We start from the raw sequence: 12668 nt of genomic DNA on the forward strand, positions 1-12668 counted from the left end.
GTTCAATTACAAAAAAAAAAGAAGTTTATATTCAAAATGAAATTCAACTATAAAAGACCTAGTAGTCACTACTGAATTTTTACTAATAATTACAAAAATATGATATAGCTAATAATATATAATAAAAATGTTTAAATGGCTTGCCATATTGTCTATGAGATAAGCGTGATTAAGTTGTGGCGTTCATGCTGATTGAACACGGGGAGGGTCGCGTTCAGCTGAGGTGGGGGCAATAGCGGGGCGACAATGAACCGCGTCTGTGGGTCTATATGGCATTTAAACAACCTGAGAGTCCAATTAACTTTATCTTTCTCCATCTTCTTCATTATAGCGTACAGGTGTGCTCTTTTCAGCCTACTATGGTTACTGTCCAGTGTTTTATGTTCCTCAGAGAGTACTCTATAGAGAACGGCAGCCAGCTCGACACTATGACTCCAGTTGTAGATCAGCCCGGATTCAGCCGCACGGGATACACTGTAGTGGCAGTGTGTTTGGGAATAATCTTCGTTTTCGGTTTCCTAAATAACTTTCTTGTTCTTTTGGTCTTCGCCCGCTTTCATGTCCTGAGGACTCCGATCAACTTAATACTGGTGAACATCAGTGTGAGCGACATGCTCGTTTGTATTTTTGGCACACCTTTGAGTTTCGCCGCGTCTGTGCACGGCCGGTGGCTGACGGGAGTTCATGGCTGCAGGTGGTATGGCTTTGCCAACGCACTGTTCGGTAAGCTATGATCTAATAAATTATTATGTTCTGTTGATTACGAAATGTGATTAGCTTTAACTGGACGTTATAGAAAACATACAACATTAACTGGTTTGAGTCCATTTCAATGGCTGCTAACTTGTGGTTCACGTCTGTGTCACATTGATTTATTAGTTTCAGAGAATTGTGTTATTAAAGTGCCCCTATTAGCCTATGGATTTTTGAAAATTACCTTACATGCAGTGTGTAACACAGTTCTAAGTGAATGAAAACATCCTGCAAACTTTTAAATCTGAAAGTGCACCGTGTATAAAGTTATTGGGCCTCATTTACGAAACGAACGTATGACAGAAAATACAGTCGTACAGTCGTTTCAACGAAAAACATGGAATTTATCAATATGGACGTGAACGGTGACTACGTTCAAAGTTCACGTCTGGTAAAGTAGATAAAATAAATTTGATACTACAGCAGTAAAGTGATTTCTTTGAGGTAGGCTTTTATTTGAGAAACAGTGGGTTAATACGACTTATTTTTCAGTGTTACACTGTTACAATCGCCCCCACCAAGGGAGCAATTGTAACACTCTGACTTCTTGCATTTAACTTGCAATTAATTATAGTCTTGTCCTAAATTGTGAAAATATATCAATGTTACAATTGCCCCTAGATGTATAATATTTTTTTTTACATGGTTAAATAATGAAACTAGGGTTACCAAGGTACTTTTTTGGTTTATTTGTGTATTTGTTTGATTATCTCTTGGGGAACTCCCATGAAAATATGTAGAAAGTTTCTCATGATGTAGTTAAGTGTGCGTTTAGTGTACAAATACTTCTTGATTTCTTAGTGAAATTCACCAACCTGTCACAAAGCCACTCTGTTTAATGTGAAGTTTAAGTTTTTTTACATTAAGTAAAGTAATTTGCACAATAAAATAAACAACCATAATAAAAAAATAGTTGATGAACGTATAATTTATTTGTCTTTTTATACAATATCAACAGGCATTGTTTCACTGGTATCCCTTGCTGTACTGTCATACGAGCGTTACAGCACCATCCTCTGCTGCTCAAAAGCAGATGTGTCTGACTATAGGAAGGCCTGGCTCTTCATCACAGGCTGCTGGCTGTACTCTCTCGTGTGGACAGTGCCCCCACTCTTTGGCTGGAGCAGCTATGGTCTTGAGGGTCCCGGCACCACCTGTTCAGTCCAGTGGAACCAGCACTCCCCGGAAACAAGATCTTACGTCATCTGCCTCTTTGTCTTTTGTCTGCTGCTGCCTCTTCTTCTGATGGTCTACTGCTACGGGAAGATCCTCATTGCCATTCATGGGGTGAGGGAAGAGTGAAAGAGGAAAAGGTTGAAAGTGAGAGAGAGGGAGTGGAAGCAATTATTTTGATAAAGAGCTCTCTTCTAGTAAGGCTCATCGATCTTTCTAGCCAAACGTTTGTTCGCCATAAATTAAGCATTTTTCATGCCACTGTCTGGAACCAAAGTCCTTCGCAGACTCATTGTCATCATTATTTATGGCTTCTGTGAATTATATACACAGCTGGATCAGACTTGGGCATTTTAGTATGTAAATGTGCAAATTCTCATTGGTCTTGTCTCTTGTCTTGTCTGCAAAAAAAAAAAAACAACAAAAAAAAACAAATATGAATATTTATGCACCCTCAAGTCATAGATGTAGTTTTTTACTCATCAGAACAGATTTGGAGAAATTTAGCACTACATTTGTTTACAAACAAGCATCTTTTCACTTCAAAAGATGTTAATTTGTCGACTGAAGTTGTGTGGATTACATGTGAATTATTGTGACGTTTTTATCAGCTGTTTGAACTCTCATTCTGACGGCACCCATTCACTGCAGAGGATCCTTTGGTGAGCAAGAGATGAAATGCTAAATTTCTAAAAAAAAAAAAAATGATAAAAAACAAACTGACCTACATCTTTGATGGCCTGAGAGTGGGTACATTTTCAGCAAATTTTCATTTTTGGTTAAACTATTCCTTTCAATTCTCTGAAAATATTTTGTAATATTTGTAACTAATCTTTGTTAACGTTACTTATTAAAAATGCTGTTCATTGTTAGTTAACTGTAGTTAATGAAAACCTATTGTAAAGTAGATTCTCTCCTAATCCTTTAATGAAAATATAGTTTAAACCTTCTGATGCATAAACACAATATGGTGTTCCAATCCAGCCTTGTTGCAGTTATTCTTTGAAAAGCAAACCTCAAAGCGTGTCTCTTCATCTCACAGGTTGCTAAGATCAATCAGACAGCTGCACAGAGGAGGGAAACGCACGTGCTGGTGATGGTGGTTTCCATGGTGTCCTGTTACTTGCTCTGTTGGATGCCTTACGGGGTCATGGCATTGCTTGGCACATTCAGCGTCGGTATTGTCAGCCCCACAGCCAGCGCCGTGTCATCCATACTAGCAAAGAGCAGCACCGTTCTGAACCCCATCATATACGTTCTGTTCAATAATCAGGTATGCACTTCTCATAATCATATTTGTATCCAAATTATTCTTATAGACCAGTGTTACTGTCAAATCTGTATTTACTGCCAGTTTTACAGATGCTTTATAGCTTTAGTAAGATGTGGACCAGAACCTCCAGCCCATCTCACCCTTCACACAGAAGAAGGTGGTGCTCAACAGGACTGCATCCCTATGGGGTCATATGGTGCTACTTCTCCACCTGACAGCCCAGACAAGTTTGGGACCCAGAGGGCTTCAGTACAAAGAGGTAATAAGACTCTGGTGCTTGTTGAGCCTGGGATATGAAAGGTCCATCCATGCGAAACCATATTTAGAGGGACAGGAAACTACATTGTGTGCATTTTTACTGCCATATACTTAACACAATGTTTGTGTTATTAAGAAAGATACTAGTATATTTATAAGTGCAATGTAGATATTATTATTAATTTTTTTTTTTTTTTTCAAATGTTGCGTGTAATTATTGCCACCAGGTGTCAGTATTTGTTCTAACATGAAACATTGAAACTTGGGCTTGGCAGCATCCGAAGGTCATGCCTATGGTGTGCACAGAAGTGGAAGAAAAAAAAAGGTATTAAAGTTTTTTTTGGTCATACTATATCAGAATCTTCTTCAAGTATACTGGTCCCCTGAACCCTTTTACCTGTTCAGTACAGCAATTACAGTGACACATAACTATAAACCAAAATATTTCACCAGGGATCTTTTTTCTTACAGAACTTGGTAAATGGATTTAATCAATCTAGAAGTCTGAATATTGCATGTTATGTTCAATTTCTTCAAGTAATATATATATATTACTTTAAATTACTGCAATATTTTTGAGTGGTAATGGAGTAAGAAACTTATTTTTAAATGGATTTTTTATTAATGAATTTTCTGTTAATCATTTTTTTATTTTATTAGTTTGTTTTCTTTTGTTGTTGTTGTTGTTGTTTATATCTTCCTCATGAACTTTTCTCTTCATTAACAGTTATGAGAAAATGTTGAGGAAACCTTTGAAATTATTTAGATTTCTATATGACACTTCCTAAAATCATAAGTCAATACAGATCATCTTGCATACCAGACGAGAAAAAAATATTTAGCAAATCCATATCAACAAATGGTTAAATCCATCAAAGTAGTAATTAATATACAATGTGACTTTCTAGGCCTCTTGAAAAATTAAATCTTTGGTTACCTGCTCTTTACCTCTGAATACTGTTAAAGTGCAATATGGCATGACCTAAGAGATTTCAGAGAACCACAGAAGAGGAATTGTACAGGGTCATTAGTCTGGAAAAGGTTACATGAGGGTGTCTGAAGACTTGGGGCTCCATCAGTCTCCACTGAAGCAGATTGATTACAAATAGAAGAAATTCAGCACCAGTGGTACCATGGCTGTCCTTTAAAAGGTCAGTGTAAGGACATATCAAAGGATCCTTCAGAAAATGACAAAGTACCCTAGAGGTAAATCTGTGGATCTGCAAGCATACTTATTAAAATATAATTGTTCCAATTTTACAGCACATTGTCAGGAAGTTTGTTATCTGAAATTAAAAAAAAAAAGTTAGTCATGCAACATGTTTGTTCCTAAACAGAGGAATAAATCACCATCAGAGTGCGTCCAAACTAAAAAATAGTCAGGTCAGAGTCCTGACCTCAATCTCATTGAAATGCTGTGGCATGATTTCTATTCAAGGCCATTTGAGGCATCCCAAAAATATGCAAGATATCCTAAAATATTTATGAAACAGCTTGTGCAGGGGAGCTATAGGACATATTTGACAGTGCTTGGGGTCCCAAAAAGTTACTAAATATAAATAGTATTCACAAAAAACATTTGTGTCACTGTAAAATATTGTTAAATGACAGAATTTAATTATTACTGACTTAGATGGAAGCACATGCTGAGAGCCTGCTGACATAAATCAAGATCATTTCAAAAGGTTGAAACTTTTTTTTTTAACTGTTCGTTAGGATAGATGGTGCAGGTTCTATGATTAGCCTTGGCTGATTAAGTTCACAGGAAATATGTGAGGAAGGCTTTCATTAATAGGGCTCCTTGTTCTCATCACAGAATAACTGGCTCTGAAATTGGCTTTTACCTGACAGAGATAGAGCTGCATATCACACTCTCTAATGAGCCAGCAAACCAGTCGATGAGAAAAGAGCTTCAGCTCTGAGGATGGCATGTTGATCTGAAAAACCCATCTGAGTTGACAGGGTTTGGTATGCAACAGTTTAGTTTAAGCTCAATTAAAAATGTAATTAAATCAATTACATGATATGCTGAGTTGTTTATCAAATTAATCATAGTAATTCATAATATTTACTGTGAAACATAATGAAGGTAAGCCATGCATTCAATTATAGAGGCAGGTGAATGGATATCATTTGAATGTTAATTTTAATATATATTTTAAAAATGCAATTTCTATAGGCTGGATTCATATTGAAAAATATAACCAAAACAAAAATTAGCTGACCATCCAGTGGTCCCAGGTTTTTCCTTTCAAATTATCACAATGCAGTCAGTGTATTTGCTATAATTAAATCTATAATGTGAGTGATCTGTGTATTATATCAAATCCTATTCTCTGTATTCATCTCTCAAGTTTATTATCCCGTCACAAATCTCATGAACCTCACTGTCATTAATTATACAGGGCAAGGCAAAGGTTCACATGCATGATTACCAATAGACATTCATTTGGCCTGTCATGTCAGATAATCCATCGCAGTATATTTCAATCTCAGCACAGTGGTAAATATGGCTTCAGCAGAAAGGTAATGTATGGACCTCTTATAATTACAAACCACAATCCTGTGGTTTAATGAAAAGGGGGTTCCTGTTTATATTTCTATTTTAAAAACTGGCTGTTGCATTCTCCCTTTGCATTCAGTTCAGCTGCTTTCCTTTTGGTCTAATGTTCACTCTGTTTCCATCAGATTGAATGGCGTCATTAAGCTGTCATTTTTGCTCTAGAGATAAGTCTTATCCTTGAACTCTGTTTACTGATCGATCAGGTGAAATGAGTGCCAAAGCTGGGCACATACGCACAAGCGCTCAAACCATGAGCCGAGCATTGAGTCTGAAAAATCTATAAACTGACAGTTTTATGGATGTGTCCTTGGTTACCCAGTTTGACTGGGATTCTATTTGTGGAAGATGCTGTGATATTACACAAACCTGTAAAACGTGCATGCATGTGTATGTGGTTTGTTTTAATATGTATATGATTATATGATAATATCATTTGTTTTGGATTGAATATAACCAGAGGGAAAAATTAAATAAAAAAATGAAAAAAAAAAAAAAAAATAGCCTGTGCCCATCATAGACTGTGGTTTTCTATGAGAACTGTCAACTTAAATCTACAGACTGGCTATGACTTTAGGCAACTGGTTTTGATTCATCCAGATAAATCAGCCAGAAATCTGGACAAAAGTCTTGTGGGGCTTTTAGTAATTCAAGTGCAAAACTCCAAAGGTTTTGAGTGAGTGGGTCTATTTTAACTTGTGAGCTAGTTTGAGAGTTTTGTGAATCATTTCGACTGACTCATTAAAAAGAACCAGTTCATAAGTGTTGTTTGGTTACAAATTAGACATTGTGAGATTACTTCAAGTCTGACTAAAGCCAAGTCAGATATTTTTGTCATATTTTCACCAACATTTGGTGAGTTTGAGACTGGTTTGTGAATCATTTTGACTTAAGAAGAACCAGTTCATAAGAGTCATTTGTTTCTGAATCAGACATCATGGCTCACGCTTTGTTCTTTGTGGTGTGCTTGAAATACCCACATGCACTGTGTGAGATTATCTGTCTAAAAGTTTTCCAGACTGTTAAAATTTTAAATGGCAAAATATTTTGTCATGTTTTCACTAGGGGTGTCGTTAGACCCTATTTACAGGGGGATGAGCCCCAGTGAAATGCCATTGACCCAGTAAAATATTTCTGATAAATCCTTGGCTGATGCTGGAGAATACTGAATACCAACCTGATATTCATTATCTCCGATAATATTTCAGCAATAATATCATGTCTAGTTTCTATTAGCTGTTTAGAATCAGAGCTAGTGATTCAGTGATGAATCACTATTGATATTTTCAGTTAAATGGGTTTGCAAAAAGGTCTGAAATATTTTGCAATTCAGTTTGATTCATTCGGATACTTCACTCACACACTGAATCATTTACACCATTTTATAAAACAAAAAACATATACATTAAAACACAAAAAACAAAAAATAAAACAAAACACATAAAAATTACCTACAGCCCATTGTATGGAACAAACTCACACATGTCAGCGATGAAAACGCTCAGCTTGTGAATGAGCAACACACTCTGTAACCATTTATATTCAAACATTCAAAACAGTATCATAAATGAGAATGAAAACATGGAGACATTTTTTTGGTGGAGTAGCCTACTTATGAAAGGCTAGAAATATCCCAGATTTGGCCTGACAGTCCATGTGTAACTATATTTTTTCAAGTTTTCCTTTACCAGGATCTGTACCCAAGTAAAATAAAAGACTCTGACGATGCCCCTTGGTGGTATGGGACAGAGCTACATTGAGGCACTGAACAGCATATGTGCATGATTGTCTGTGTGTGTGTGTGTATGTATAAATCCCTATGGATTCAGAGAGGAAGACAGAGTAAGCCAAGCTTTTAAAATATGCATAAAACAACCTCACAAACAACACAAGGTTTGATTCTCACAGAGCTTACATGACTTTTTAACCTGCTCTCGCTTCCAGAATCTTCTGATGGCCTGACTCAATGCTTTTATGACACATAGAATAAAATAGGACTATATGCATTTCAGTTTCTTTGACCAGACACCGAACATCTGAATCTAAAGCATAGATACATATACACATTCATCATCCAAAAAAGAAAAACTGTATGTAAGGGGTTTGTAGAGAGTCCCCATAACCACAGAAATCACATCCTCCCTGATTCCATGGCAACCAGTGATGGTACAGGCTGTCAGCCCCGCCTTTCTTCTGCACTCCATCATCGACATCAGAGCCTGCGAGGCAGTACTCGCAGCACACGCACACCAAAACAGATGGGAACTTCATGCTCAAATCTGCTTCGGCACACTGCTGTACTGTAAATACAAACACAGACCTGCAACTATACTTTCTAGTATCTGTGGGTTTGCCAATGTTATGTAAGAAGAACTGTAAGTCGCTTTGGATAAAAGCGTCTACAAAATGATTAAATGTAAATGTAAGTTATATTAGAACTTGATATCTCGCAAAGCAGCCAATAAAATTATTTTAAGAAGTCAGTGCTCACCGAGCCATGCTTTCTTCTATAGAATGCAAAAGGTTGACCATGGCAAAGCTAGAGTGACCATGCATGACTGCACAAAGCTGAGGTTGTATAGCCGGCTGTACATGCGATTCAGTCCAGACTCACCCTCGTCTGGTTTCCTTCCATTCATTATTTTCATTTGCAGCACGGAGCACAATTTCCTGAGTGCAGCTCCCGGAATCAGATTTTAAAATGGCAGATCAGCACTGAGCTGTCCATCATAACTTCACTTTTCATCTCATTTCCTTTCTTCAGTATCTATACATCTTTCTGTCCCACATCACTCTTCCATATCAGTTGTTTTTTGCTACCAGCCAGGTCATGTCACCTCCTCTTTTAATGATATGAATGTTAATGAATGCAAAGTCTTTTCCCAGGGGCAAATAATCTTGTCTCACTGGGTTTATTGGGGAAGAAAGTTCCCAGCCCAGTTCATTCGAAATTAATTTCAGATTATGAAATATTTACATGATTTCATGGCCTTAGCCTGGGCAGTGGTGATGTAATCATCCCAGATTCACCCAACAAGCTTATAGAGACACATTTAGTCCTTTCACACTTGAAGTAGTTAACAATGGGTCATTCTAAACCATATCAGAAATAGAATCCTGGGTTATCTCACTTCACAATTCACAAAAACCACAGGAAACAAGGAAAAGCAAATTAAGAGTCCATGAAAACCATTATAAGCCAATATGACAGTCAACTGCCATCAAGCTCACCCTTAACCAAACATCCACTTATCCAACTAACGTCATTATAAGTATAAGAGGGTGCCTGCAATTAGGTCTGAAGCATGTGTGAAAACACTTCAAGACATTGCACCGCACAGCCCATGACGTCATTAACGGAATACCCGTAAGTATAAAAGACACCTGTAATGCACGTTATTAACGTCTTTGTCTTCAGGAGCTGTTTGTTTGCAGGAAACACTCTGCAAATCATTTCATGTAGTGCATGCCTCTATTTGAAGCATGATTGATGCGATTTGTGCATAAGTGAGGAGCATGCACATTTAGGATTTGCTTTGATACCTGTGGATTGATACGACTGTATGTTGTGTGTGTGGGTAAGAAGCATGCACATTCAGCTCTCAAGGTAGTTGAATGCACTCATTGTGCTTATTTCTTTGTGGAGAAGCGTGGATGGAGTGCATTTTGCTCATGAGGAGACGGCGGCATGTGCTCATCGTATGCATTCACAGGAACTAATGAGAGGGAAGGTAGCAAGCCTGATTCTTCTTTGCTTCACCTTTTACCCAAGATTGTAAACAGCATATGCATAAGAGAATTTGCTTCTTGTGGGAGTTGAACAGGCTCATAGCGATGCATTCGCTACTGTGGATTTTGGTCAAGTGGTTTGTAGGTGGAGCAGGGAAGTGACATAACAGGAAATGTTTTTACTTTTCAGGAATTCCATGTTGTTTCTATTCTTTATACAAAATAGAAGCTATGTAATAAGAGAGAGTGGATGTAACTGGTGTGATGCATTCGCAAGACTGACTGAAAGTGACAGATTATTATATTTTCTTTTCTGTTCTCTCCCAAGGGATAGTAGTAAGAATTTGCATGAGCACGTCCGGCTCTCTGAAGGATTATGGTGACGCTCGAACTTAGTATGCTTAATGGATGTTGTGTGATGTGGTCACAATAATCGGTTCCACCTTAGTCTAACTCTCTCGAGGGATGAGAGTTGAGCCCCTACACTCTGTGGTTTGGTTTCCGTGGCTGGCATTGCGGTGAGTCGGGATCTAGCACAGGGGTTGTATGCAGAGCACAGGAGGAGTAGAAAGTTTCCATACTTGCTCCTCTTGTTTACCTCTCTTAAGTGGAAGTTTATCAAAGATGTCCTTTTTTAAGAACAGTTTCCTTTGATGGCTATAGATTGTAGCAAGATGTCCCTCCCCAGTGATTTTGGATTTTAAGTAGGGTTCCTTGCTCTCTTCTTAGCAGCTTTGCAGGTCGGGTTGCCTCCAGTCTATTTACAGTAGCACACCTGAAACATCAATGTTGGTAGCTGTCTGAAGACAGTTTCCCATTTGACTAGCTGCTTTTTGGCTTGAGTGGAGCAAGATATCCCTCAATAACCTTTTGGTCTGCATGCATGGGTTGGGCTGTTCCCCCGCATACTAGGGGCTTTAAGTGGGTGGTCAGCCTTCTTTGGTTCCTTGGATTGAGCTCTCGTATAAGTCTCGTAAGGTAGTAAGTTAGGTGGTCCACCTATAGCAGCCTCTTCAGAGATGGTAACTGTCTGAGGATAGTTTCCCTTTGAAAAGCTGCTCTTTGCCTTTGGGCTGTTTCCCTTGTAATTTGAGGTTTTTCAGGTAGACAGTCCATGACTATAGGTAGAGTCTCTTTTTAGGCTCCCTATTCGGAAAGTATTTTTGTCAAAGATGTACCGAGTCTGGTTTCCTTTGATAAGATTTCCCCCTGAGTGTGAGCTCTTTCCCTAGGAATATTTCTGGTAGCAGGCTGCCTCCCCACTTATAGGGCTTTAAGTAGGTGGTCCCCCTGAAGTTCCTTTTTGATATGTTAGGCTGCCTCTCTTGATTTCAGAGTATTTTCAAGTAGGCCACAGTCTCACATGCTTTGGGCTGACTCCCCTACATTAGGGTTTAAAGTAGATGGCCCATTGCCTTTAGGAACAAAGCTGTTTGAGGACAGTTGTGTTCCCAACTTGGCTGAATGGGATGGCCCTCCTTGAAATACTAGTGTTGGTTGGGTTCCCCATTTTCCCTAAGTTGTCGACGCCCAATCAGCACTGACTCCAAGGTAATATGTCATATCAGGAGCTGTATGTTTGTTCCCCTTCAAGGGACCTCAACACTGCGTCCCCTAGGGGACACTTTAGGGAATACCATCAGCATGAAGACAAAAGTGCCACCCTTTAAATTTGTGTATGTTTGCCACTATTTTTGGAGCTCTCTCACCAGGTATACTGGCAATTCACAAGGGCATGGCATAGTGGGTATTTCGTTTCCCATAGTGTCCACTAGAGGACGTATTGCGAGTTCCCTTGAAGGGGAACGTCTTGGGTTATGCATGTAGCCATGGTTCGCCGAGACGGAACGAGACACTGCATCCCCTTGCCATGCCTAAGGCCTGCCTGTGTCACTATTCTTTCAGACAAAGAAGTTGGTGACATGCATTACAAGCATTTCTTATACTTCCGGGTGCTCCACTTATGGCATCATGGGCTGCACGGTCCAATGAATTGGAGTTTTTTAAACACATGACTTAGACACCGGTCATGCTGATGGCTTTCCCAAAAGTGTCACCTAGGGGATGTAGTGTTTTGTTCCCTCTCAGGGAACCATGGTTACAATCATAACCCAAAATGTTTTCTCTGAATGGACTTTTTGGACACTAAAAGTTAGAATAAAACAGTCTCTTCTTCACTGTAGTTCACATGTTTTCATCACAATTTGATATTATTCCCCTCAAACGCTGAAACGACTGTACAACTCTCTGTGTTTCTATAACTGTCCAAAGCATGTGAATATAAGCATGTGTGATTGGGTGTCTCTAAGCATCTAACACCACATCGTTTAACACTGTGCAAGTTTGAAGAAAAAAAAACTTGGTGCCAAAATCCTGCTCCGAAGCAGGGCTTCATAATCCAGGGCAAAAAAATGCACTAACTCTCTACCAAATTACAAGTGTGAAATGCACCTTAATACAGGGTTAAAAGTGGGTTTTAGAATGATGATAACCAAGGGTTAAGAACACGTTGGTATATCTCAGCCAAAAATAAATAAAGTTGATGCTATTTTCTGTAATTTCTTTTTCTTCTGCTGCTTTACAATATTGGTCTGTATCAAATGCTTGATTGCATTTAAAATGTCCCGAAAACACAATCCAAGCAAGGCCATCTTGCCTTATTTATTTTCAGTCCCTTTTCAATAAAATGTCCCTTTATACATTATTTAATGGTTTGATCATATTTGAGTAAAATAGTGTTGAACTGGATGGTTGAAATTAGGCCTATATCATGCCCATTTACAGTACATTAAACAACAGCAGATGGTTTTCCAATAGCCTCCCCATAGGTTATGCATTAGACATGATCAGCATTTCATTACACCACTCCAGTGAAGCAAAGCACAACAAAATCAATTTCTTCATTCACGGTGTCTTCATCAA

General features: G+C 38.4%; 1 protein-coding gene across 4 annotated transcripts; it reads left to right on the forward strand.

Annotated features, from left to right (window-relative positions):
- Window positions 1-248: 248 nt before the first annotated feature.
- LOC109097647 (pinopsin-like) lies at window positions 249-6069 on the forward strand. 4 transcript variants are annotated; one of them, XM_042765124.1, is made up of 5 exons: window positions 249-723; window positions 1712-2040; window positions 2969-3199; window positions 3281-3458; window positions 3685-6069. In XM_042765124.1, the coding sequence occupies exons 1-5, from the start codon at window positions 270-272 to the stop codon at window positions 3714-3716; spliced, it is 1224 nt and encodes a 407-aa protein (XP_042621058.1). In that variant the 5' UTR covers window positions 249-269; the 3' UTR covers window positions 3717-6069. The 4 variants fall into 4 exon arrangements, with proteins under 4 accessions (XP_042621058.1, XP_042621060.1, XP_042621057.1 ...); XM_042765126.1 differs by having other exon boundaries at window positions 3289-3458; XM_042765123.1 differs by having other exon boundaries at window positions 3281-6069.
- The last annotated feature ends 6599 nt before the right edge of the window (window positions 6070-12668 follow it).

This window comes from Cyprinus carpio, chromosome A10 (genome assembly GCF_018340385.1).
Source record: "Cyprinus carpio isolate SPL01 chromosome A10, ASM1834038v1, whole genome shotgun sequence".
Lineage (NCBI taxonomy): Eukaryota > Metazoa > Chordata > Actinopteri > Cypriniformes > Cyprinidae > Cyprinus > Cyprinus carpio.